Source organism: Oryx dammah, unplaced genomic scaffold (assembly GCF_014754425.2).
Source record: "Oryx dammah isolate SB20612 unplaced genomic scaffold, SCBI_Odam_1.1 HiC_scaffold_25, whole genome shotgun sequence".
Classification (NCBI taxonomy): Eukaryota; Metazoa; Chordata; class Mammalia; order Artiodactyla; family Bovidae; genus Oryx; species Oryx dammah.
In genome coordinates this window covers 70,986,605-71,013,247 of record NW_024070209.1, presented here as the reverse complement: position 1 = coordinate 71,013,247, position 26,643 = coordinate 70,986,605, and the positions used below count along the sequence as shown (strand labels likewise).

Below are 26,643 nucleotides of genomic sequence, written 5' to 3'. Positions count from 1 at the left end.
CTGAATGACTTTCACTTTCACTTTTCACTTTCATACTGTTCTTTAAGGATATACTGTAATTCACTGAGCAAAACTCCTTCTTTTTGACGCACTGAGAAAGGAAATGAAAGGAAACTGACCTGGTGAGGGGCTAATTGAGAATTGACCATCAAGAAAGCTCTCTCTGAGGAAATGACATTTCAGGTGAATCATGAAAGATGAGAATAATTCAATGTGAAGAGGTGGGGAAGTTGTTGTAAAAAGGGAATATCATGTTCAAAGACAGGAGAAAGCTTCCATGTTCAAGGATCTGCAAGGCCACTTTGGTTGGACTATAGGGAGGGAGTGTGAGAGGGAAATAAGGTGAGATTCTAAAGATAGTCAGGGGCTAGGTTATGCAGAGTCTAGTGGGCTAAGTTTGGGAACTTGGATTTTATTCTGGGTGGAATGAGAAGCTATTGAATGGTTTTAAGCAGAGTGACATATCTTATTTATATTAAAAATATTACTGGTTGTTATGTGGAAAATGGTTTGTACAGGATAAGGTAGAGTAGTTAGCTGCCCATTACAATAGACCAGGTGAGAGATAGTAGAGTCTTGGAATATGGTGGTGCCACTGGAGATGGAAAGAAGTGAATGTATTTATAAGTTATTTAGAAGGTAAACTCAAGAGTATATTGAATTTGGGTTTTGAGAGAGTCAGGAATGACTTTGTTAGCTTGAGTGGGTAGGGTAGTTGGTCATGTTATCTACTGACATGGGAAGGTGAGAAGATGGATGGAGGAACTGCTTTAATCTGGATTGATTGTGGTCTAGGTCTGCCAGGCAGCTCTCATATCATGTATCATTCTCTTTACCTCTTTCCTGTGTTGAATCTCATATCTTACTTTCTTGTTTTAACCCTCTAGCTTTGTTGGAGCAAGTACTCCAGTAGCATCCTAAGAAAGAGAGAAGAGGAGGTTCCTTTTTGAGTTCTTGGAAGTCTGGAAATGTCTTTATTCTACTTTAAACTTGGTTGATAATTTGGACAAGTAAAAAAATATAGGTTGCAAGTTATATTCCCTTTGAAATTTGGAAGCCTTGATCAGTAGTCTTGGGGACTCTTAACACATATTGTAATTTTATGGATGGAATATTCTCTTTTCTGCAGGGATAGTAATTGTAGTTGTTTTTTTTTTTTTTTTCAGTTGAGGTATAATTGACTAAATGTTTAAAAAACACTTCTTCTTTACCTTGTAGTATCCCTATTTACTCTTTCATCTTGGTGGCTTTCCTTAAACTGATGATTTTTGGCTGTCCATGTCTATTAAAGAGTGAGGTTCTGAAATGTGAAACTGAAGCTCTTTGTGCATAGGTGGGCTTGTCAACTATTGAGCCTCACTGCAGTGTTATCAGGCAGTGTGGTGTTGTGGTTTATATTTATCTCCTATATATTTGGTCTTCATCCACAGTTTGAGCCTCATAGCTCCCTAATTCCTTGGAATTTCCTGAATGATAAGAGCAATGGGATAACATTTGGTCTCTTGTCCTCAGTTCCTGAACCTGCTTCAGGGAAGGTGACTATTCGTTCCCATCCAAGGTTGGGAGCTGGCCCCTTAGATCGTAGTTTTACAATATTGAGTATTCCTGCTACGTAATATTGAGTAATTAGTATCTTCAGGAATATGGTCAATTTCTCTTTTTCACATCTGTTTTTTATCTGTGAATAAAAGTTTGTGTTTTCTTCATTTTGTTCCTGCACATTTATTGTTAACTTAATCCTAGATTGTATATTCTTTGTGTGCTATCAGATAGAAATTCTTAGTGGTTTTTTGGCATATATGAAAGCTAGTACAGAAGTTAAAGTAGAATCAGGAAATGTATTGAAAAATTTAATAATTCAGAAATCTGTTATCAGAATACTGAAGAATACTTAGGGAGAATTTGGAGACAGGAAACATAACTGTGACTGGAAGAGCTGAAGCATGGCTGGGGAGTGGAGCTGGGTGGGCACAAGTCAGAAGTCAGGGTGATGGGACTGGAACCCTCTGAGCCATCTCTAGAGGTTTTGGGTAGCAGCATCATATAGTGATGAGGATGCAGGATTTTCAGCTGGTGAGGTCTGAGTTTGAATCCTGACTTTACCACTTAGTAGCTTATGACCTTTGGCAACTTACATACCCTTTCTGTGCTTTTTCTTACACAGGGATGATACTAATAATTATATTAGGTAGTTATGAGAAGCCTTGTGGAGCCCGAAGGTGCTGCTATGGCTTCCAGTGGGGCTGATGTGAACATTTTTGGCTGGGCAAATGAAGCTCCTGAAATGCCAGACTACACGGGAGATTGGCTTGAGGGCATCTACTGCCTCGCCACTGATAGGAATGCTTTTCGGAAGCACTTGATCCTCAGTTTTGGACTTTTTGCTGTGGGAGTGTGGCTCGCCGGGAGTTTGAGTGACATTGATCTAATGGTACCTCAGCTTGGGTTGTAGCCAAAAAGGCACATAGAACCTCTGTGCTGCACTCGAACCTTCTAAAAACAGAGCCTGCAGCCTGTGAGTGTCACAAAAACCTGCCCAGGGGGCCCCTTTCCTCCTCTGCCTGGTTTGCTTTCTCCACAGAGTCTACTCAGAACACCATTCTCTGGTCAGCTGTCAGGTTTCAGCGGCAATGTTGTTTTCTGTAAAGTTCTGTACATGGTTGCTAAGTTTCTGTAGGGGATTATCTTTGCTCCTGTCCTGTGGAATGACCTAATGGTATTTTAACAAATACGTGAAATTAAGACTACTCATAAAGATAAAAAGTAATTATAGAGATGAAATGGGATAACTTATGTAAAGCACTTAGAGTAACTTGGTCATAGTGCTCAATAAATGGTAGCAACTATTATATTGCTACATATGGTGTATATATATTTTTTCATAGTTTATATATATATTTTTTCATAGTTTATATATTATTTATATTTATTATTTCACTGTGTTATTTTTGTTTGGTAGTTGGTAGAGTCACATTGGCATTCCAGAATCAGGGACTCTGTGAAGAGTGAGTGTCCATGTGAGTGGTATAAAGGATCTGTCTAATAAAACCCAGGTGATTCGAGCAAGCTAAGAACTCACACATGTATAACAGAGATCAGAAATCGTAGAGCAGAAAAGCACAGGAAAGCCAGAGACTTTTGTTTCTAGGGTAACTTTCTATCTTGTTCATTGCTTTTTGGAGATCTATAGAGGGAGGAAAAAGTGTGGCTAACAGACCCAGCAGGGGGATATATTGTTCATTTGGAATATTTGATTGTGTTGAAGAATGAATGGGTGTGAAGATACAAACTTTTTCTTTTTTTTTTAAGCAGATGGAACCTAACAGTTTTAAACAGCTATTAGAGACTGAACATTGCTTGTCCTGAGCAGAGACAGCAACAGTTTTCAGCAGAGGGTTAATAAGCCTGGCTGGCAAGGCCTGCTAAAATGGTGTGCAGGCTAGATTAGGGAGCTCTGTTGGAGGGTGGAGAGTGAGTGTGGGCAGTGGGTGGGTGGGGTTGTGGATATTACAGAGCAGATCTCTGCCCAGGGTTCAGGGTGCCTATCTAGGTACTGAAGCATCTAGAAACCTAGTGAAAAGTACATGGTATTGATGTTTTGAGTGCTGTCACCATGCTCAGGTCATCCTCTAGGAATTAGTCCTGGAGCTTTTTTAACCATTAGAAGCACAGGCTCTTCATCCTCCTCTGCCCCAGGCCCGTACTCTTTACTTGTCTTAGATCTTTGTCCTGAGCAGCTTTCTTGTGATTATAATAGTATAATACAGTAATATAAATGATGAAACAGTTAATGGGTCTTTTTAATGTTTCAAAGGGCTGTCATTTATTTTATATTTTGTACTTAGGATTTTTTGGGGAAAAGTCAGAGTGGTGATATTGTCTTTGAACCAGTGAACTCTCTGCCATCACTAGTCTTGGGAACTTTTGCTAGGATTCCACAGTCTTCCCACAGAGTCTAGGATAAGTCTTGAGTCTGGAGTTTTAGATGATTGTCAGTCCTGGGCTTTTCGTGCCTTACAGTGACTTCATTTCAAGGTGGCTTCTTTTGGGGAAGGGGAATAAGTAGAGGGAAGTAGCCAATTTAATGTGCGAAGGAAAGAACAGAAGATTCATTTACTCAGTTCCTGGCTTTACTTTGCATTGTTCAAGGGAACAAAAAAATCACTCCTACCCTTATTTTTGTCCTCTCTGTTTTGTGCAATTTTAAGGTAGTATTTTTTGACTGGTTTTTGTTTAATTAAAATGAAAAATTTGTAAATTGCTTGATTAAAGTGAGGCTCTTTCAATACATGCTAATAGGCATATCAGTTTGTTTCAGGGCTCCAATTAAGTGTTCCTGTGCCATCACTTACATGTTAAAGGACCCCTTATGTCCAAGTAACACAGCTCCCTTTTTAAGCTTCCATGTTGTTTGAATTATCTTGCTTTTTGATGCCATGGTCTTGAGAAATAATTTTGTAATTTTCCTTTCCAGGGCCACATTTCCTGAGTCATTTAGTTATCTTTCTAATGGCATGTTATGAAAGTTGTTTTTCCCATTGACCTTGCTTCTCTTGACTTTTTGAAAAACGTATCCCTTTTGTTTTCTGAAAAGGTTTTTTTATCTCAACCTTTGCTCTTGCCAACTTATTGATAAGAGATCTTGAATCAAGTAGAAGTTTTGGGAAGCATTTTGATGTTCTACTATTAAGTAGATATACTGCCCTCAGAAAAATTGCTTGTTTCATCTGTAGACACATTTGTAGCCTGCTAACGCTTCTTCAGTTAAAGAGGATTATTTAAAAATTTTTGTGTTTCAGTAAAGTATGAACATGTAGGTTAAATTTGGGACTTAGCACCTACTTTGTTTTTAATGTGGTGAAATATACATAACATACATTTACTGTGTTCATCATTTTAAAGTGTACAGTTCAGTGTCACATACTTTCACATTAAACAAGAGCTCCCCATTCCTCCCTTCCCTCAGCCTTGGCGGTCACCATTTTATTTTTTGTCTTTGAATCTTACCACTTGAGGTACCTCATGTAAGTGAACTCAGGAAGAATCTGTTTTTTTGTATCTGGCTTATTTCACTTAGCATAATATCTTCCAGTTTTATCCATAGCATGTATCAAATTTTTCTTTTCTTTTTCTTTTTTTTGACTGCACCTTGAGGGTCTTAGTTTTTATAGGATCTTAGTTCTCTGGTTAGGGATAGAACCTGGGCCCTTAGCATAGTGCAGAGTCCTTACCAGGGAATTCCCAAAATTTTCTTCATTTTTAAGGCTGAATAATATTTCATTGCATGTATATGCCACATTTTATTTACCCACTCTTTCACAGATGGACATTTAGGTTGCTTCTACCTTTTGGCTATCGTGAGTAATGCTGCTATAAACATGGGAGTACAAACATCTGTTTGAGTCCCTGTCTTCAGTTTGGAAATATATCCAGAAGTGGACGTTCTGGATCATATGATAATTTTATGTTATCACCATACTGTTTTCCATAGTGTGCTTTGTGTTCAGTCACTCAGTCGTGTCTGACTCTCTGCGGCCCCGTGGACTGTGACCTTCCAGGCCAGAATAGTGGAGTGGGGCGCCATTTCCTCCTCCAGAGGGCCTTCTGCCCAGGGATCCCACTGGCGTCTCTCGTGTCTGCTGCTGGCAGCGAATTCTTTACTGCTAGCGCCGCCTGACTGTTTGCACAGTGGCTGTGCTTCTGCATTGCCTTGCAGTGCACAGGGTTCCAGTTTTTCTACACCCTCACCAACACTTGTTGGTTTTTAAAAAAAAAAGTTTAAAAAATAATATCCAAATGTATATGAAGTGGTATCTCATTATGGTTTTGATTTGCATCTCTCCAGTGATGTTGAGTATTTTTTCATAAGCTTCTTGGCTATTTTATATATCTTCTTTGGAGACATGTCTGTTCAAGTCCTTTGCCTGTTTACATTTTTTCATTGATGTTGTCTAGGAGTTTTTTATGTATTCTAGATATCAAATTCCTTATCAGATATTTGATTTGTGAATACCTTCTCCCACTCCACAGGTTGCCTTTTCACTCGGTTGACAGTATCCTTTGTTGCATAAAGGTTTTAACTTCTGTTGAAGTTGAGCTTACCTGTTTTTTCTTTTGTCACCTGTCCTTTTGGTGTTATATCCAAGAAATTTTTTTTTTCTCTTTTAAACCAAGAAGTTATTGCAGAATCCAATGTCATGAAGCGTTACCCCTGTGTTTTCTTCTAAGAGCTTTATCATCTTAGTTCTTGTAATTAGGTCTTTGATCCATTTTGAGTTTTGAATTAAATATTTTACAGTATAGTGTAAGATTAGGGTTCAACTTATGTTTTTTTTTTTGCCCATGCATATCCAGTTTTCCCAACACTGTTTGTTGAAAAGACAATCTTTTCCCCATTAAATGCTTTTGGTACTATTGTTGAAAATCATTTGATTTTATATTCAAGGGATTATTTCTGGGCTCTCTGTTCTATTTAGTTGGTCTGTATGTCTGTCTTTTACCACACTCTTGAGTATCATAGCTTTGTGTTAAATTTTGAAGTTGGAAGGTATGAGACCTTCAACTTTGTTCTCCTTTTTCCGGATTTTGTTGGTTATTCGTGAATCCCTTGAGTTCCCATTTGAGTTTTAGGATAGCATTTTCTGTTTCTGCAAAAAATGTCATTGAGAATTTGATAGAGATTGCATTGAATCTATAGATTGCTTTGGGTAATATAAATATTTTAACAATAGTAAGTCTTCAGTGAACACAGAATGTCTTTCCGTTTATCTGTGCCTTTAATCTCTTTCAGAAGTGTTTTTTAGTTTTGAGTCTTCAAGTCTTTTGCACCTTGGTTGAGTTTATTCCTAAGTATTTTATTCTTTTTGATACTATTGTAAATGGGATTGTTTTTGTAATTTCCTTTCCAGATTATTTATTCTTAATATATGGAACTGTAATGAATTTTGTGTGTTAATTATGTATTCTGCGACTTTGATGAATTTATTTATTAGTTCTAACAACTTTTTTCTGGTGGAATCTTTAGGGTTTTCTAAATGTGTGACCTTGTCATGTGCAAACAGAGGTAGTTTGCTTCTTTTTCAGGATGGATGCTTTTTATTTCTCTTTCTCGCCTAACTGCTCTAGTTAGGACTTTCAGCCAGAATAATATCAAGGGGAACACCCTCATAGTTTTACGAACAGTTGAGGTTCTTAAAACTTGAAGAGGCCTTTTTTACCTTTTCAGTCTGTGCAAGCATATAGATTTGTGTCCACACTGTATTTTTAGCTTTATGGTGTAAATAAATGTGTCTGAGTACATACTGTTCTGTGTAGGACTGAGGGATACAGTCAGGAAAAATAGAGGGGATGAATGTGTTGACAATTTGGGCTGTATACCAGTGGCTTTTAGTGGACTTCTGTCTATAAAATAGTCACAACAATAGTAGCAGTAATAGTAGCAATAATCTTGGCTAGGCAAATTAGGTATATAACCTCCTGCAACATCACATCACTGCATAACATATAGATATTAGCATCCTCTTGTTACAGGTGAGGAAGCAGTCCTGAGAGGTCAAGGTAAGGGTCTCAAGCTGTTACATGGCAGAACCAGGATTTGAAACTAAGTCTCTGATTTCACAGCCCTTTTGCTTTCCCCTGAATTTGTTGTTTTTGTTTGATTTTAATTCTGCCACCATATCTTAAGTATAGACCTTGATTCATTGTGGTACCAAGAAAGTACCAGGTAATAAATGAAGGTACTGCATATATTTTCTTTTCTGGGTTAATTTGAACTCTGAGGTGATGTCACTCATCTAGCCTTCTCCTTTTTTAGCTCTGTCTGTCTGTGCTTGCTTCTCTTTAAAGGCTGGAGAGGGCTGTGCTGAAATTGAGTCAGGCTTTTGTGTCAGTGCTTCTTTAGAGGGAGTGGAGAGCCTGTTATCAATACACCTGCTTCTACCTAGAATAGAAGCCTTTTAATTGAGAATTAATGACCTAGAAAATACTATTCCTTGTTATTATTACTGTATTAGTGTAGACCAGGCTGGCATTGGTTAACTCAAGCAACTTTATATTGAGCATGTGCCTGCTAAGTCCCTTCAACTGTGTCTGACTCTCTGTGACCCTATGAACGATAGTCCTTCAGGCTCCTCTGTCCATGAAATTTCTTAGGCAAGAATACTGGAATGGATTGCCTTTTCCTTCTCCAGGGGATCTCTCCCCAACCCAGGAATTGAACCCTTGTCTCTTGTGTCTCCTGACGAGACGAGTCTCTGCCACTAGTGCCACCTAAGAAGCCCCAAAGTGTTAGTCTCAGTCATGTCTGACTCTGCCACTTCATAGACTATAGCCCAGTAGGCTCCTCTCTCCATGGGATTCTCCAGGCAAGAATACTGGAGTGGGTAGCCATTCCCTTCTCCAGGGGATCTTCCTCACCCAGGGATCAAACCTGGGACTCCTACGTTACAGGCAGATTCTTTACCATCTGAGCCACCAGGGAAGCCCTCTTATATTGAGCAGTAAGGACAGTAATATGATAAGAGCTGTTATCGTTAATAATGCTATCATTATAAGTGCTTTGAAAGATATTATCACATTTGATCCTTATAATAATCTCTGAAGGCAAATAAGGTAACTGAGATTCAAGTAAGTTAAGTGACTTGTTCAGGGTCATGTAGCTAGATGATACCATCAAAAGCAGGTCTCACCTCTTTTTCTCCATTACAGGATCTTCTTTTTGCTAATTTCAAGCATACACACACACACACTCACACACACATATACTTGAAATAAATGTACATACACACATGTATTTGTTGCCTCAGAGAAGGCAGGCTTCTCATCTGGCATCACAGCTATGTCCTCAGTGCCTAGAATAGGACCCAGCCCAGTAGAGGAGCATTAAGTATAAAGCTGGGAATCTGAGAGTAGATTTCATGGTTCCAGGTTCAGAGCCATATCACAGTTGTCTCCTGAGGTAAACAAAGTAAGTCATTAGGACCTTGAGGTTCTAATGATCCATGAGGGCATCATGGATCAAAAAAAGTGGCTAGTTGTTGCTACTGGTTGTTTCCCCTGGACATTAAAGTTTTAAGCTCATTGATTTAAAAAAACTTTTATTGAAGTGTAGAATGCATTCAGAAGACTACACTTAATCAAATGTGAATATAACTGTGAATTTTCACAAACTGAACACATTTGTGTAATCAGCAACCCCCAAACAGAACATTACCAGCTCCTGATACATCCTTCTGTCACTCTTCCTTCCCCATCACACACAAAACTACTATCCTGCCCTCTAAAAGCTTAGATTAGTTTTGTTTTGTTTTGTTTTTTTTAAATTGGTACAGGTAGGATTTATATTCCACAAGACACCGTTTTGTGTCTGGTTTCTTTTGTTCAACGTTATGTTTGTAAGATTCTACATTGTGGTGGATATATGATTCTCCTGGCTGAGCAAGGAGTATTCCACTATTTGAACACACCGGTTTATCTCTTTGGCTGTTGGAGGATATTTGGGTAGCTCCTGGTTTCTGTCTTTTTAAAAAAAATTATTTAATTTTTGGGTCTGCTGGGTCTTCCTTGTGACATGGGCTTTTCTCTAGTTACAGTGACCGGGGGTGCTCTCTAGTTGCTGTGTATGGGCTTCTCTTTGCAGTGGCCTCTCTTGTTGTGGAGCACAGGCTCTAGCGCTAGTGGGCTTCAGTAGTTGTGGCTCCCAGTCTCCAGAGCACAGGTTCGGTAGTTGTGGCGCTCAGGCTTAGTTGCTCTGCCACGGATCTTCCCAAGCCAGAAATCGAACCTGTGTCTCCTGCATTGGCAGGCGGATTCTTTACCACCGTGCCACCAGGGAAGCTCCTAGTTTTTGTCTTTTGTGAATAGTGCTGATGTAGACATTCTGGTACGGGTCTTTTGGTGAAGGTATATAAACATGTTTGAATCCTCCAGATTTTAAATTAAGAACTGTTAATTAAGTAGATAGATATTTAAAAATGATTTCCATTTCATATTGTATCTAAATAAGGGAGGAGGTTATGGAGGGAAAAAAGAAGGGCTGGAAAGGAGGCAGAAGGACAATATGGGGAGATAAAATTGGGAGAGGGAAAGATCAGAAAGAAGAAAGGGTGAAGAAAACCAGAGGCCAGTATCTAGACCTTGAGAGGGGCTCCTATGTAAAGGGAGCTACTGAAACAGACCCCTGACCCAACCTTGAGTATGGACTTCAAGGTTACTTTACTTCTTTTTTATTTTTTTTAATTATTTTTATTTGTAGGATGATTGGTTTATAATATTGTATTGGTTTCCCATACATCAGCATGAATCAGCTATAGGTATACATATGACCCCTCCCTCTTGAAATGCATCTCTTTTTAGTCTCATCAGCTCTTCTCAGAGGCTCTTTGATTTCTAGTCTACCCACTTCCCTCCATCTACATTGTCAGCATCAACTCTTATCTAACTAGTCTCTTCATAAGTGCTCTAGGTCTTCTCTGTAATTCTAATTAAAGTTAAAAATAAAAAATAGATCCTGTGACTCATTCAGAATTATTGAACAGCTTCCCTTTGCTCTTAGAATAAAATCTCCAAATGCTCATTGATTTTCCATGTGGTTGGGCTCCTCTCCCCTGTTCTGCCTTATCTTGTGTTGCTTTCCTCCTTGTTCCCTTCCCTGAGCTTCACTGACCTCTCTGTTCCCAGAAGGCCCCAGACCCTTTTCCAGGTGGGGCTTTTGCTCACCTTCTTCCTTTTTCTGGTTCATTCTTTCCCATTACCAATTGTCTGATTTTTGTAATGCTTCAGATTTATCTTGAGTGCAGCTTTTTTTAGTTTCAGAGGAATCCCCCAGCCCCTATCTGAATTAGATCTCCTGGCTGTGTTTTTCTGTAACATGTTATTTTAGCACTTACTGCCATTTGAAATTATGTGCACAGCTGATTATTTAATGCTGTGTCTTGCCAGACTTTTAGCTCTATGAGGGCAGGCACCATGCCTGTTTTGTTCAAACCTTAAAACCCTGCAGATGGCACAAAGTAGGCACTTGGTAAGTACTTGTTGAAACTCTAAGAAACTGTGCTGTGAGTGGAGTAATCTCAGTGGCTCACCTCTGGGAAGTATTGCCTGTACTGCCAAAGTGCTACTAAAGGAATGTTTATCAGGACTGAATGCCAAGTAGGTTAAGTGTCAGTCTACAGCATAACAGGTACTATATGACTGTGTTATACCTGCGTGCGTGTGTAAACAGGTACTATATGACTGTGTATACCTGCATGCATGTGTGCGTCCTAAGTTGCTCAGTCGTGTCCGACTCTATGTGAACCTATGGACTGTAGTCCACCAGGCTCCTCTGTCCATGCAATGCTCCAGGCAACAGTGTACTGGCATGGGTTGCCATGCCCTCTCCAGGGGATCTTCCTGACCCAGGCATTGAACCTGGGTCTCCTGCATTGCAGGTGGATTCTTTACTGCTGAGCCTTCAGGGAAGCCCATATGTATACCTCTGAATTTCTAAGTGTACACAGGAAGGTTTGGAAGGATATTAAACAAACTTTTTTCAGTGTTTGACTTAGGAAAGGGGAGGAGTGTGAGCAGTGAAGGGATTCTTGGTACTTTCATTTCCATATTGTTGTAGTTTTTTTTGTAGTAAAAGATTTTTACTTGTGTTTATTTTTAAAAAAGGTAGGTTTGGCTTAAGAACAGTTTCTGCTGTAGGAGCCCAGTGGGATGAGACAGTAGCAGGAGGTATTTGTCTTAGTATTAGGAGAAAACACAGACATTGGGATAGAAGATAGAAGAAATGGAACTTGAGGAAGAATGAAATTCTAGAAAAAGCGTATTTTTCACTTTTTGCTTTTCCCGGTGTAGGTTTATCATCAGGATTCATTGTGTGAATATATATTTTATATTGTAATAATGACAGAACTTTCAATAGTATTCCTGGAAAGAATATAAAATTTGTTTTATTGTGAATTGAACAGTGGATTCAGAGCTCTAAATAGACAGTATCTTTCTGTATATCTGCCTGTCTTTTACCATAAAGAAATGGGTGATAAATGTATTAGCATTTGTGAATAGTATAAAGCTCTCTTTTCATTGGCTTTCTTTGTCTTCAGTAAATCCATGAGGAATGTTTTTATAATCATCCCTTAAAATTTATGTGTATATATTTTTAAAAACATGTGATGACATAAGTCTCAGAGAGGTTAAGCAACTCATTCAGGGTTACTTAGCTGATAAGTGGTGGAAGATAGGACTGGATCCCAGGTCGTCTTTATCAGATGTTATTTATTTTTCAGGAAAGCATTGGCCAGAAAAAGATAAAAATCACTTATTAATACAGTATGCTGTGGAATGGGTGTTTTGGCCATCTACATTTGTGAAACATCTTTATATATGACATTAACAAAACCCATTTACTGGATAGATTTTAGAAATTGTTAGACAGTTGAGACTAAAACTTAAACATCAGAAAGAAGTCAGTTCAGTTCAGTTCAGTTGCTTCAGTAGTTGAAGTTATTCAGAAAAAGCTGTCTGAAATAACATTTTCTAGGCAATAAGTTACTACAAATGAGCTAGCTCTCAGCATTTTAGATAATTTGACAAGTTCGTAGATCTCTACAAATGAAAAAGACTATGGGGAGAGAATACAATTTTATAGTTGAAACTGGAGCAGAAGTTAAAAACATGTAGTTTTTTTTTATTAAGACTGTCACTGATTCATTCTTTGACCTAAATCTCAGACTCCTTCGTAGTTCCTTTTTTTTTTTTTTGCTTTTTCCATTATTCAGGTTATCGAACAGTTGGAAGCTTAAATGATATTGCAAATCTTAACTAAAAGTATGTAATTATTGGCATTCTGGAATAATTTCTTATAGTATAGTCTTGTCTATTTATTCAACTTTTCCTCAGAGTAGTATTGATCACATTTTTGTGTAATAAAAATAGCTTTGGGAATTGTTTGTTATTGGCAGGTTTTTATAACTACAGTAGTTCCCCTCCTCTCCTCACTTTATCCACGGGAGATACGTTCCAGAAGCCCCCAGTGATGCCTGAAACTACAGATAGTACTGAACTCTACATATATGGTTTTCTTTCTCTACACACATATTCATGATAAAGTTTAATTTATAAATTAGTCACAATAAGAGGTTAACAACAATAATAAAATAGACCAGTTATAACAATGAGGCTTCCTGGGTAGCTGAAACAATAAAGAATCTGCCTGCAATGCAGGAGACCTGGGTTGAATCCCTGGATCTGGAATATCCCCTGGAGAAGGGCATGGCAACCCACTCCAGTGTTTTTGCCTGGAGAATTCCATGGACAGAGGAGCCTGGTGGGCTACAGTCCATGGACTCGCAGAGTCAGACATGATTGAGCAACTAACAAACACACACAATTATAAAATACACTGTAAAAAGTTGATGCTTTTGAACTGTGGTGTTGGAGAAGACTCTTGAGAGTCCCTTGGACTGCAAAGAGATCCAACCTGTCCATCCTAAAGGAAATCATTCCTGAATATTCATTGGAAGGACTGATGCTGAAGCTGAAGATCCCAATACTTTGGCCACCTGATGTGAAGAACTGACTCATTTGAAAAGACGCTGATACTGGGAAAGATTGAAGGCGGGAGAAGGGGACAACAGAGGATGAGATGGTTGGATGGCATCACTGACTCAATGGACATGGGTTTGAGTAAACTCTGGGAGTTGGTGATGGACAGGGAGGCCTGGCATACAGTCCATGGGGTCGCAAAGAGTCGGACACGACTGAGCAACTGAACTGAACTGAAAATTAAGTGACTGCAGTATCTCTCTCAGGATATATTGTGAGCACCCTTTTTCTTCTTAGGATGATGTGAGATGATAAAATGCTCGCATGATTAGGTGAATAGGTGAATGACGTAGGAATTGTGACTTGGTGTTAGCTATTCACGACCTGATCATTTGTCAGAAGGAGGATCATCTGCTTGGGGTGGTCCTGGATCCTTGAATCCTGACGATGTCAGTGACTAGATGTCAGGAACAGACTGCATTGATTGTTGGGGATTCCTTATGGGATGGCCGAAAATTTCATCCTGCTACTCAGAAAAGACATGAAACTTAAAACTTATGACTTGTATATTTTTGGAATTTCCCATTAATTCCTTTGGACTTTGACCATTGGTAACTGAAATCTTGGAAAGGGCAACTGCATTTAAGGGGGGACTTGTTATTGTTTTTTAGTCGCTAAGTCATGGCTGACTCTTGTGACCCCATGAACTGTAGCCCATCAGGCTCCTCTGTCAATGGGATTTCCCAGACAAGAATACTAGAGTGGGTTGTCATTTCCTTTTCCATTAAGGGAGACTCTATATGTATTATATCCATCTTTGTACTTATTTGTGTAAGAAATGAAAGAACATATAAGTCAGAAAAGAGTTCTGGGGACCAAAATAGTTCAAATGGAGAATTGAGGGTCCTGGTAGATTGGCAGAATTGCAGAGGTATCAGATCTTTAATCATGAGTTCAGAATGCAACAGGCCACTACTTCAGGTGTGGAGGCCTAGGATTTAGACTTGAGTGATACTTTTCTTTAGACTTTCTAAAACATTGTGACTTGCTGCCACAGATTCTGCCAGCAGTCATATTGTAAGATTGGGTGATTCCCTTCAAACTGGATCTCAAATTACTTAATATCTTTTTAAAAGGAATGCATCCAAGAACATGTTGGAACTACATCTGGATACAAACGAAGTAGTGTTAGAAATTCTGAGCAGTCAGATAGATAATCTGATGATAAATTATAAGCAGTGAGCTATATTGATATTACTGTCAGTTTAGCAGGGATATCAAAAGAACACTTGGCAAGGAATAAATTAATAGTGTTTGTTACTATAGGGAAAACCAAAGTGAGTGGATGGACTGGGGGACTTCAAAGTAAAGCAGTTTATCTTTATAATCAAAGACCTTCAGCATTTAAATAAAGGATATTTAGCTAAATGTTTCTCAGTTGTCCCTGGTGAAGGACTAGAGTTTTAGAAAGCTTCTAGTCTGTCACCAAGTCCTACTTTTATAAAATATAATAAAAAGGAATTAATCAAAAAATGAAATTAAAAAAGACACATGAAATACAAGGCGTGGCTTTTTAATGTTAAACTCACCAGAGTTAAAGCTGCACTTGTAAATTGCTATAAAATTTTCCAAGTTCTTACTCTCAGTATCTGTTCTTGTCTCCTCATGGATTAGTAACAGTTTGTAGTCTAGTACTGGTCCATGGGTCTCACTTTGAGTATCACTGTTCGGGGGGTTTCTGCATTCTAACAGTCTAAGAGCTGGCCTTTTCGGAATTCTGAGTGGTGAGACGGTGGTACACTAGTGATAAGTAATTGCTAGCTGATAATGGGATAATCTGAGATAATTTTCTCCCTTTTTAAACAAATACAATAGAAAAATATGGTAGAAGGTTGTAAGAGTGCAGACTTCTCTCAAAATTACTAAAGTTTTCAATTAGTGGGTCAGTGAAAACTGAGCACATCCTTACTTTATTTATGTTTTCTGCATGTAGTCCAAAGAAGCGTGACTTTTGATAAGGAGAGAATATTTACAATACAGGTCTTTTTTGGGAAACCTTCTTACTTTATTCCTGTACATTTTAAAGGTTTGTTTGTTGTTGTTTTTTTTTTTTTTTCTTTTTGCCTGTTAAAGCTATGTATAGATTTATATTTTCTAAGTTGGTAAACATCTTAACACTTTGCCAGTGACTTGGGTGGTAATTCAGTTTTTCTCTCCTTATAACTGATAAAGGTTTTATTGACTGGGCTAGGCACATTTAGTCAATTTTTATTACACTGTATTTTGTTAAAATGTTAACATTTGCCATTTCAAGTTTCTTTAATGTAGTTCATGGTAGAATTCGTTTCTTTATAAAAACTTAATATAGTTGTGAAGAGAAAAATATCATATATTAATGCATATATGTGGAATCTAGAAAAATGGTACAGATGAAAGTATTTGCAGGGCAGAAGAGAGACGCAGATGTGGAAAACAGTCGGGTGGACATGGAGGGGAGAAGAGGGCAGTGCACAGGGAGCTTGGGGTTGACGCATGTGCACTGCCATGTGTGAAACAGATGGTGGGACCCTGCTGTATAGCAGGGAGCTGGGCTGCAGCGCAGAGCCATGCTCTGTAATGGCCTTGATGGGTGGCATAGGGCACAGGGAGGGAGGCCTAATAGGGAGGGGCTGTATGTATGCATAGAGCTGATTCACTTTGTTGTATAGCAGAAACTTACATAACTATAAAGCAACCATATCCCCCCAACCCCCCGCCAAAAAACAAAACAAAAAAAAAATCACAACAACTTAATAAAGAACTGGTGTTGGCTTTTGAAGTTATAGAATTTCAGGATTGGAGGCGTTAAACCCTAACAGCCACCATGTGATCTGTTAGCCCCTCCTAATACATCCTTGCAAAATACCTACTCAGGCTGTGCCTGAGTATCTCCTGTCACAGGGAAACTCAAATCCCAATGCTCCTCATTGGGCACCTGTGCTGTTAGAAAGTGCTTTTGTGTCACTTCTGCTTACTGACACAGTAAGGAACAAACTAAATCAGTCCTCCATGTGACAGCACTTTGAATAAGGGAAGGTAGCTGTCATGTTTTGTGTTTTTCTCTTCTGTAGACTGGCATATAACCTTTGCTTGTATGATTTGTGTCCTTTTACCATTCTCATTGGCTTTTCTGAAAGTGATCCAGTTAATCTCTCTGCTTCTTAAAGTGTAACACCTAGAACTAACGGAGCGACTTGTTCGATGGATGGCTTTGACCACTGTGTAGTATAGTACTGTTGTCTTCATTTTTCTGGAAGCTGCATTCTTGGAGCTTGTTTTGGACAGAGCATTGGTAGCCACTCCAGTACTATTGCCTGGAAAATCCCATGGACAGAGGAGCCTGGTAGGCTACAGTCCATGGGGTTGCAAAGAGTTGGACACGACTGAGCGACTTCATGTTCACGTTTGGTAGCAAACCATTTGGTAGGTTGTAATCCATTGGTGTGTTATAAAATCATGTTAGTGGGTCTTGATCCACATTTAAAAAAATACCAAATAGGATAGAATTGAATAAAAAATTTCAGTGCATTTCATGTAGTATTATAGCTAAGTATCATAGAAAAAATTTTTTTCAATTTATGTAGACACATACACACTCTTGTGTACACTTGTATGTGTACATAGTCAACACGTGTGTGTACTGGGTGGTGGTATAAAGTGGTGACATGCAAGTTTCTTATTGTGTGTCAGAAACGTGTGAATGCCTCTGGTCTTGACTCAAGGCTTTCTTCCTTGCCTCTCTCTGAGGGCTGCTTCCGGTCTCTTCTGGCTCTGCCACCACTTAGATCTTCCAGCTGATACTCTTTGTTCTGCCATGGGCCCTGCTGTGCAACCTGAGGAGCATCCTGGGCTCCATTTGAATTGGCACCTGGGGAAATCCCAGCTCTGATTCAGTCTCTGCACAGTGGGACTACTTCTGATAACTTTTGTCTTAGATTAAAGAAGGTGTAGTAATGAGGTGAGGGGGTACACTGAAGGCTTTTTGGTGGTTGCTTTAAATTCTAAAAATTATTGCCCAAGTGAAATTAAGGCTTTAATGAAAATAATGTTTGAGATAGTCTTTCCTTCTCCATATTTTTGGTTTTGCAATTGTGCAAAACTGTTTTGTAGCACTTCTAATGGTGAGTACTTATTCTGTGCCAGAATCTGTTCTAAGTACTTTATCTGTATCATGTCAGTGGATCCTCATAACAACTCCATGGAGTGACTATTATTCCCATTTTACAGATGAGGAAACTGAGGAAGAGACAGACTATTTAACACAAGGCTTTACAATTCATGGTGTTTAACTGTTATATCCCAGATGGCAATCTAAGGAAAAAATCCTCTAAAACAACCTAACAGTGTAAAATACATGGATGGTGTGTTTATCCCATTGCCCTTTAGTTCTTTATGAAGTGAAGTGAAGTGAAGTCACTCAGTTGTGTCCGACTCTTTGTGACCCCATGGACGGTAACCTACCAGGCTCCGCGGTCCATGGGATTTTCCAGGCAAGAATACTGGAGTGGGGTGCCATTTCCTTCTCCAGGGGATCTTCCCAACCCAGGGATCGAACCGGGTCTCCTGCATTGCAGACAGATGCTTTACCGTCTGAGCCAGTAGGGAAGCTACACTTATATTAATATTACTAAATCTTTTCATAATCACTTAGAATTTGAGAATTAAAAATTTTTTTTCTTTCATCTTTAGAAAGCACCTCTCACCAATAGTAGCGGGAATCCTTTAATGACACTGCAGTCTATTAATTCTCCCGCTTCCCTTCTCTGCTCTCCCATTCTATCCTCCATTTTTATCTCTGCCTTGTCTGGCTCCACTGCAGTTCACGCTTCTACTTTTTGCTTGTTGTTTTGTCTTCTCTCTGTCCTCCTCTGTCCCATGCCAGTTTCCCATCTGTTCTTTTCTGTACCTTCCCTTTGCACTATTCATGTTCACTCAAATTTATTTATTTTTTATTAGAAAAGCATATATTGAGCAGCTAGTAAGTGTGAGGCACTGTGGAGATACAAACATAAATGAGTATCATGAAAAATCAATAAGAGAAAGATCAAGGCTCTGCTAGTTCATTCCCTTGAGAATCTGAACCACTGGAGCCTGCCAAGATAAATACTCTCCAGTCCTTGTAAGCAGCAGGAATTGAGATTGAGATCTAGATACATAGGATATAAATGATATAGAATATAAAGCAGAGTTCCGAGAACAGGGAATACATCCATTTAGGTCATGTTTGGGGTCAAGGATTGAAAATGGTGGCATAAAACTGTCACAGAAATATTTTTATTGAACAAATTAAAAGTATTTAGTGTAAAAATTGCTTTTTCGAAATTTATGTTGTATAATACATTAAATGTAAAGGAGTAGTATGTAAGTTGGCCTTGTCCCTGGGGATTTCTTTTTTTTTTTTTTTTTTTTAGTGTAAAAATTAACAGCATTTTCACAATTGGAATAAGAATCTGTCCAGGACATTTATGTAACTTATTTTGACTTTGACATGACCTTGGAGTGTTCTTGTCATCTCTGGCTCCACTTGCTCACCTGTACTATATATGCAGTAGTTATCAGGTACCTCCTGTGTGTTGTCAGGCATGCTGCTGAGCACTAAGGGATCAAAGATTTAATGTACTCTAGTTCATTATAGAGCTTTTATTCTAGCAGACTATCTGTGTCTTTTGTTTTGCTGTATTAAGGACACTTGCTGGTAGGTATTTTTCCTTCCTCTGTCTTGATCAGACCCAACTTATTCTTTGAGGCCAGTTATATTCCAGTGAACCTTCTTTGATTACTTCTGCTGAAAGTGGTTTCTCTGCTCCCTCAGCTTCTATTGTGTTTATTTTCTTTAGGCCTAATTTGGCAATTAATCATGTTAATTGCTTTGTGACTTCTATCTATTGTTGTCTTGAGTTGTTATTTAAGTTGTGCCTTGTTTGACTTTCACAGATTTGATTTTTGTCTTCTGATTACAGTTCAAGGTTCTTGAGGAGAGAGACTCCTTTCTGTAACTTACAGCAGTGATCTTGTTCAATCATGCACCTCAGATAATTTGATTATGAACCCCTAATTCATGCAAGTTTATTTAATTATAAAGCATGCTTGTATATTATAAAGCAAATATGAAAAAGAATGATATGTCCACTAGTATATATAAAATAGATAATCAACAGGACCTACTATATAGCACAGGGAACTCTACTCTGTATTCTGTAATAACCTCTGTGGGAAAGAATCTAAAAAAGAATACCTGAAACTAACAATACACTGTAAATCAACTATACTCCAATATAAAGTAAAAATTAAAAAATGATATAAAATAGAATAAGCATTACTATAAATATAATTTATATAATTGAAAAATTGTTTTTGGCTGTACTGTGAAAAATGCAGGATCTTAGTTTCCCTCAGTTCAGTTCAGTTTAGTCACTCAGTCATGTCTGACTCTTTGTGACCCCATGAATTGCAGCACGCTAGGCCTCCCTGTCCATTACCAACTCCTAGAGTTTACTCAAACTCATGTCCATTGAGTCGGTGATGCCATCCAGCCATCTCATCCTCTGTCGTCCCCTTCTCCTCCTGCCCTCAATCCCTCCAGAGTCTTTTCCAATGAGTCAACTCTTCGCATGAGGTGGCCAAAGCACTGGAGTTTCAGCTTTAGCATCAGTCCTTCCAATGGACTTCCAGGACTGATCTCCTTTAGAAAGGACTGGTTGGATCTCCTTGGAGTCCAAGGGACTCTCAAGAGTCTTCTCCAACACCACAGTTCAAAAGCATCAATTCTTCGGCACTCAGCTTTCTTCACAGTCCAACTCTCACATCCATACATGACTACTGGAAAAACCATAGCCTTGACTAGATGGACCTTTGTTGGCAAAGTAATGTCTCTGCTTTTGAATATGCTATCTAGGTTGGTTGTAACTTTCCTTCTAAGGAGTAAGCGTCTTTTAATTTCATGGCTGCAGTCACCATCTGCAGTGATTTTGGAGCCCCCCAAAATAAAGTCTGACACTGTTTCCACTGTTTCCCCATCTATTTCCCATGAAATGATGGGACCAGATGCCATGATCTTCGTTTTCTGAATGTTGAGCTTTATGCCAACTTTTTCACTCTCCTCTTTGACTTTCATCAAGAGGCTTTTTAGTTCCTCTTCACTTTCTGCCATAAGGGTGGTGTCATCTGCATATCTGAGGTTATTGATATTTCTCCCAGCAATCTTGATTCCAGCTTGTGCTTCTTCCAGCCCAGTGTTTTAGGGGTCAGACCTGCACCCCCTTGCAGCGGAAGCATGGAGTATTAAACACTGGACCAAGAGGAAAGTCTCAGGTGTAACACTTTATAGTCATTTTTAACAAATACTTATAATTTGATTTGGAGTAAAGAAATGTGTATTCCCAGTTACAAATTTTTAGAAAACTTACTGGCTCCATAAGAGTTAAGAAAAATTCAATTAAAGAGGAGATGAAGATTATGAAAATAAACTATTTCAAAATGATTTGGTGTCACGGGAAAGGAAAATGTGAAGTTGCATATGCAGGTGGCTGTGTTGATTCACTGACAATACAAAATCCAGCTCAGATTACTGTGATCAGTACTAAGCCTAGACATGGTACACATTCATAGTACTAGTCAAACTGAGTGTGCATTAGAGTCTCCTGGAGGGCTTGTTAAACCATAGATACCTTAAAACATATTCTTACAACTTAATGAATATTAAAACATGAATGTCTGAGTTACCACTACCCAGATCAAGAAATAAAATGTTTGGCAATGCCCCAGAAACTCCTTATGTGCCTCTTCTCAGTCACCACCCCATTCTTCCCTCATTGGTAGACCACTGTTCTGACTTTTGTAGTCATCACTTTCCGCTTTCTTTGCACTATTTTTATCAGTATACAAACACTATAGTTTTTTTTTTCTAGTTTTGAACTTCAAATAAATGGAAACACACAGTATGTATTCTCTCTTTAAGCAATATGTTTGTGAGATTTATCCACCTTGTTGCCTATAGGTATGGTTTATTTATTTTATTGCTATATAATATTTCTTTTGATGGTTACATCCTAATTTGTCTTCCTAGCTTCCTGAGCTTCCCTGGTAGCTCAGCTGGTAAAGAATCTGCCTGCAATGCAGGAGATCCTGGTTCGATTCCTGGGTCGGGAAGATCCCCTGGAGAAAGGATAGGCTACGCACTCCAGTATTCGTGGACAGTGAAGAATCTGCATGCAGTGGGAGACCTGGGTTTGATCCCTGGGTTGGGAAGATCCCCTGGAGGAGGGCATGGCAACCAACTCCAGTATTCTTGCCTGGAGAATCCCATGGACAGAGGAGCCTGGTGAGCTACAGTCCGTGGGGTAACAAAGACTTAGACATGACAGAGTGACTAAGCACATTCTGTAGTGAACAGGCATTTATATGGTTGTTGGGTTTGAAATTCTAGTTTAGTTGTTCAGTTTGGGGCTATTTTCAAAGATTGCTACTGTTACTGACATTTTTGTATTCTTTACTGAGAGCTTTCCTGGTGGCTTAAATGGTAAAGCATCTGCCTGCAACGTGGGAGACCTGGGTTCGATTCCTGGGTCGGGAAGATCCCCTGGAGAAGGAAATGGCAGCCCACTCCAGCACTCTTGCCTGGAAAATCCCATGGACGGAGGAGCCTGATAGGCTACAGTCCATGGGGTTGCAAAGAGTCAGACACGACTGAGCGACTTCACTTTACCTGGTGGCTCAATGTAAAGAATCTACCTGCCAGTATAGGAGATATAGGTTCAATCCTTGGGTTGGGAAGATCCCCTGGAGAAGGAAATGGCAACCCACTTCAGTATTCTTGCCTGGGAAATCCCATGGACAGAGGCATGGTGTCACAAAAGAGTTGGACACAACTTAGTGACAAAACAACAAATTCTTTGGTGAGGTATGTGTACACATATCAATTGGGATCATTTTAGGAGTCACATTGCTAGATCATAAGGTTGTGTATGTATTTAGCTTTAATAACTACTGTCCAGTGGTTTTTCAAAGTGACTGTACCAATTTATACTTTTGCCGAAGAGTATAAGAGTTCTCGTTTGTCTTCATCCTTGTCAGTACTTGGTTGAGATTTTAATTTTAACTACCCTGATGGGTGTGTTGTGGTAACTTATTGTGGGTTTAAGTTGTATTTTCCTGGTGAATAATTCAGTTAAGCACATTTTCATATGTTTATTGACCATTTGGATCCCCTTCTATGAAGTGCCCCTTTGGATCTGCTAACTTAGTTGCCGTTTTCTTACTGACTATAGAGGAGTTGTTTGTATGTTCTGAATATGAGCTTTAATCAACTTTGTATGTTGTAGATATCATTTCCCACTCTGAGGGTTGTCTTTCACTGCCTTATGTGTGTGCTAAGTTGCTTCAGTCGTGTCCAACTCTTTGCGACCTTATGGATTGTAGCCCACCAAACTCCTCTGTCCATGGGATTCTCTAGGCAAGAATACTGGAGTGGGTTGCCATGCCCTCCTCCAGGGGCTCTTCCAGACCCAGGGATTGAACCCACATCTCTTATGTCTCCTGCATTGGCAGGCAGGTTCTTTATCGCTCGTACCACCTTCACTCCCTTAATGGTGTTTTTTGATGAACAGATCTGTAATAATATTAATGTGATCCTATTTACCCATCTTTTCCTTTATAGCTAGTGCTTTTGGGGAATTTTTGTTCACCCCAAGTTCTTTTTTTAAAGGTTTTAATTTTGTATTGGAATATAGCTGATTAACAATGTTGTAATAGTTTTGGGTGGACAGCAAAGGAACTCAGCCATGCATATACATGTATCCATTCTCCCCGAAACTCCCGTCCTTTCCAGGCTGCCACATGACATTGAGCACAGTTCACTGTGCTTTAGAGTAGGTCCTTGTTTGTTCACCCCAAGTTTTTGAAGATATTCTTCCATTATCTCCCTCCATCCCAGGTTATCTTCTAAAAATATTTTTCTTTTTCTTTTTTTTTTACATTCAGAGCTTCAATCCATTTGGACTTGATTTTTGTGGAATGTTATGAGGGTAGGCATTGGGTTTCATATTTTTCACTATAAGTATCAATATGTCCAGCTGACCCAGCATCATTTATTGAAAACAGTTTTCTTTCCTCACTTCTCTATAGAGCTACCTGTCAGAAATCAAGTGTTCAGGTATGTGAGGGTCTTTCTCTGGACTCTCTCTTCTGTTTCTCTGTTCTTTTTGTCTATCTTTGTACCAATATCAGTACTTTAATGATTTATAGTGATTTTTGATAGCTAATAGAGCAGGTTCTCCTACTGAGTTTTTTTCTTATTGTGGTAAAATATCACACAACATTTACCATTTTAATCACTTAAGTTTACATTCAGTAGCATTAAGTATATTGATGTTGTTATGCAGTCATTGTCACCATCCATCTCTATAACGTTTTCATCTAGCAGAACTGCAACTCTGTGCCCAGTAAACGCTCTTTCCCTTCTTCCCTCGGCCCCTGGCAACCATCACTCTCTTTTTGGTCTCTTTGACTTTGACTGCTCTGTGTACCGCACATAAGTGGAATCATACTGTATTTGACCTTTTGTGGCTGGCTTGTTTCACTTAGTGTAGCATTTTCAAGGTTAATCCATATTGTAACATGTGTCAAAATTTCTTTTCTTCCTAAGGCTACTGAATAACATTCCATTATGTGTGTAGACTACGTTTTGTTTATCCATTCATCAGTTGATGAACACTTGGATTGTTTCCACCTTATGGCTGTTATAAATAACTCTTTCAAGTTTTTCTTCATCAAGAGAATCTAGTCTAGTCTTAGTTCTTAATATTCCATTTACATTTTAGGTTCTGCCATTCAGGTTCCAGATCAACTTAAGAACTGTTGTCTTTTCATTACGTTTCTTTTAATTTGTGAACATGGTATCTATGTTCTTTTTTTTTTTGGTTTTCTTTATTTTCTTCTTAATAATAGCTTTTCTATACAGTGCTCTTGTGCACCTTTTGTGACATTTATTTCTATATATTGATTGTTTGATTTTATTTTTAATGGCATCTTTCTAAAAGTTTTTATTTTTTAACTGACTGTTGATGGTATATCGATATACATATACAGTATACAGTTGATTTTCTGTATGTTCTTTGTTTAGCAACTTTGCTAAACTTGAATGTCATTTCCAGTGATAGATGTGAAGATTTTTAAATGCTTTCTACATAAGGCCATATTAAGTATAGTTTTATTTCTTCCTTTCCAATGTTTATACCCTTATTTCCTCATACTGCAAACTTTGTACTAGGCAGGATTTCAATTTCAGTGTTAAGTAAAAGTGGTAACAAAGGATATCCTTGTTTCATTCTGTCTCAAAGGGAAAAATTTAACATTTTGTTACCAGTATAATGTTGCTGTTTTTTATAGATGGCCTTTACCATATTAAGGAAGTTTCTTTTTTATCCTTGTTTTCAAAGAGTCTGAAAAAATCATGAATGGATATTTAATTTTATCAAACACTTATCCTGAACTTACTGAGATAATCCTCTTAATTTTCTTTTCTGTTTTGTTAACAGAGTGAATTAAATGCATATATTAGAAAAGAAGAAAGGTTGACCAGTAATGAGCTAAGCATCTATCTCAAAAAGTTAAAGGATTTCCCCTTGCCTACTTAACTGTTAAAAATAGTATTTGAGCCCATCATTCCTACTGAAATGATATTATAATGTAAACCACATTTTTGCTATAGAACACCTACTAAGATTTAAAAATACTCCCCACTCTAAAGTAGAGTTGAAACCTCTCATTTGTAAATGGAGATATAGTGGAGAAACTGAGAATAACAGTTGATGCCACATGAACTGGCAAACACATATTTTTGAATATTTTATTATTTATTTATTTATTGAATATTTTAATTTTATAATTTTTAAAACATTCTGGGCTGAGTCACTTATTTTGGTAATGACATTTTGGATTCCTATGCTACGAGTTAAATCCCTCACTTTCTAGTAGGGTTCAGAAATAGATTTTAGACTTTAGAGATGTAGAGGATGTGCTTGGTATATCAGGAGCATCGTATGTCATCAAGTGGGTAGTTCCAGTCTCCTGGATAAGCATCTGAAACATCTACCTCAGTGTGATTTTGCTGCTTTCTTTTACCAGCTTTAATTCATGAGTCTTCTTGTAGAAAGGCCTAAGACTTGCCCTGGTGGGTTTTGATGTAGTCATCTAGTTGCACCATAATTTCCTTCCAAGACTGAAGGTGAAAGATTCTGTGAATCAGAAGTTCAGATACCTCCACAGATAAAATGCCCATTTTATAGATTATTTAGATAGCTGTTAAGATATCCTACTTCAGCCTTCTAGCTTTTTTATTGCTGAATTTCAGTCTGGAAACCATGATAATTTTGAAAGTGCTTGAGTCTGAGTGGAATTTTTGGTGTTAGAGTTAATTCAGAGAAAATTAACTCTGTAAAATGAAAATGTGCTGAATATCAACTCACAGTAATTCACTCTAATTTATGACTTAATAGTTATTTAAAATGCAGTTATTGGTCTTTGAACCTGTTTTTGCTTCATACTCACCTGGTATTTTAGGTTGCCAAAGCTGAAGACTTCCTTCTTAGCTGATGTTAAATATTGTTGGTTAAGCACACACGTCATTATCAAGAAAACAGGAAGCTATGTAGGAGAACATGCCAAATGGTGAATTAATAGTTAGAGTAAAGGAAACTGACGTCTACTCAGGGAAGGAACCCTAGACTCATCTACTTTGTTCTTTTTAGGTGGCTTGAAGAATAGAAATGGTTTGTCATTACTTTTTTCCAGAAAGTATGTCAAATAATATTTAGCTTTAAACTGGAAAGCATATATTTTGCATTGTCTTAAAAATGCTGATGTCTCAAAGGTTGTAGAATATCTTCATTTAACTTTGTTAAATCAAGATTATTTCTTGGCTGTTATTCAGATTGTGTAAAGTCTTGTGAAATTGCCTACCTTTTCTTCTTTATACTGAAACTCTCCTTATTTGAGTACCATCTTAGTAATTAGGAACAAGTAATGATTTAAAAAGGATTCAGATCTAAATTTACATTTCACTATTATTTAAAGACA

At 38.2% G+C, this 26,643-nt stretch overlaps 2 protein-coding genes across 5 annotated transcripts in view; both read left to right on the top strand.

Annotated features, from left to right (window-relative positions):
- BABAM2 (BRISC and BRCA1 A complex member 2) overlaps positions 1–26,643 on the top strand; it is a 410,927-nt gene that overhangs the window by 10,898 nt on the left and 373,386 nt on the right. The gene's annotated exons all lie outside the window — the stretch shown is intronic.
- On the top strand, positions 16–2,805 carry LOC120851538 (mitochondrial import receptor subunit TOM6 homolog). The gene has a single exon (XM_040224357.1). It carries the CDS (start codon positions 2,195–2,197, stop codon positions 2,450–2,452), a length of 258 nt encoding a protein of 85 aa, XP_040080291.1. The 5' UTR covers positions 16–2,194; the 3' UTR covers positions 2,453–2,805.

What these genes read in the sequence shown, in the direction of transcription:
- LOC120851538 (XM_040224357.1), top strand. Translation starts at nt 2,195, where the DNA reads ATGAGAAGCCTTGTGGAGCCCGAAGGTGCTGCTATGGCTTCCAGTGGG.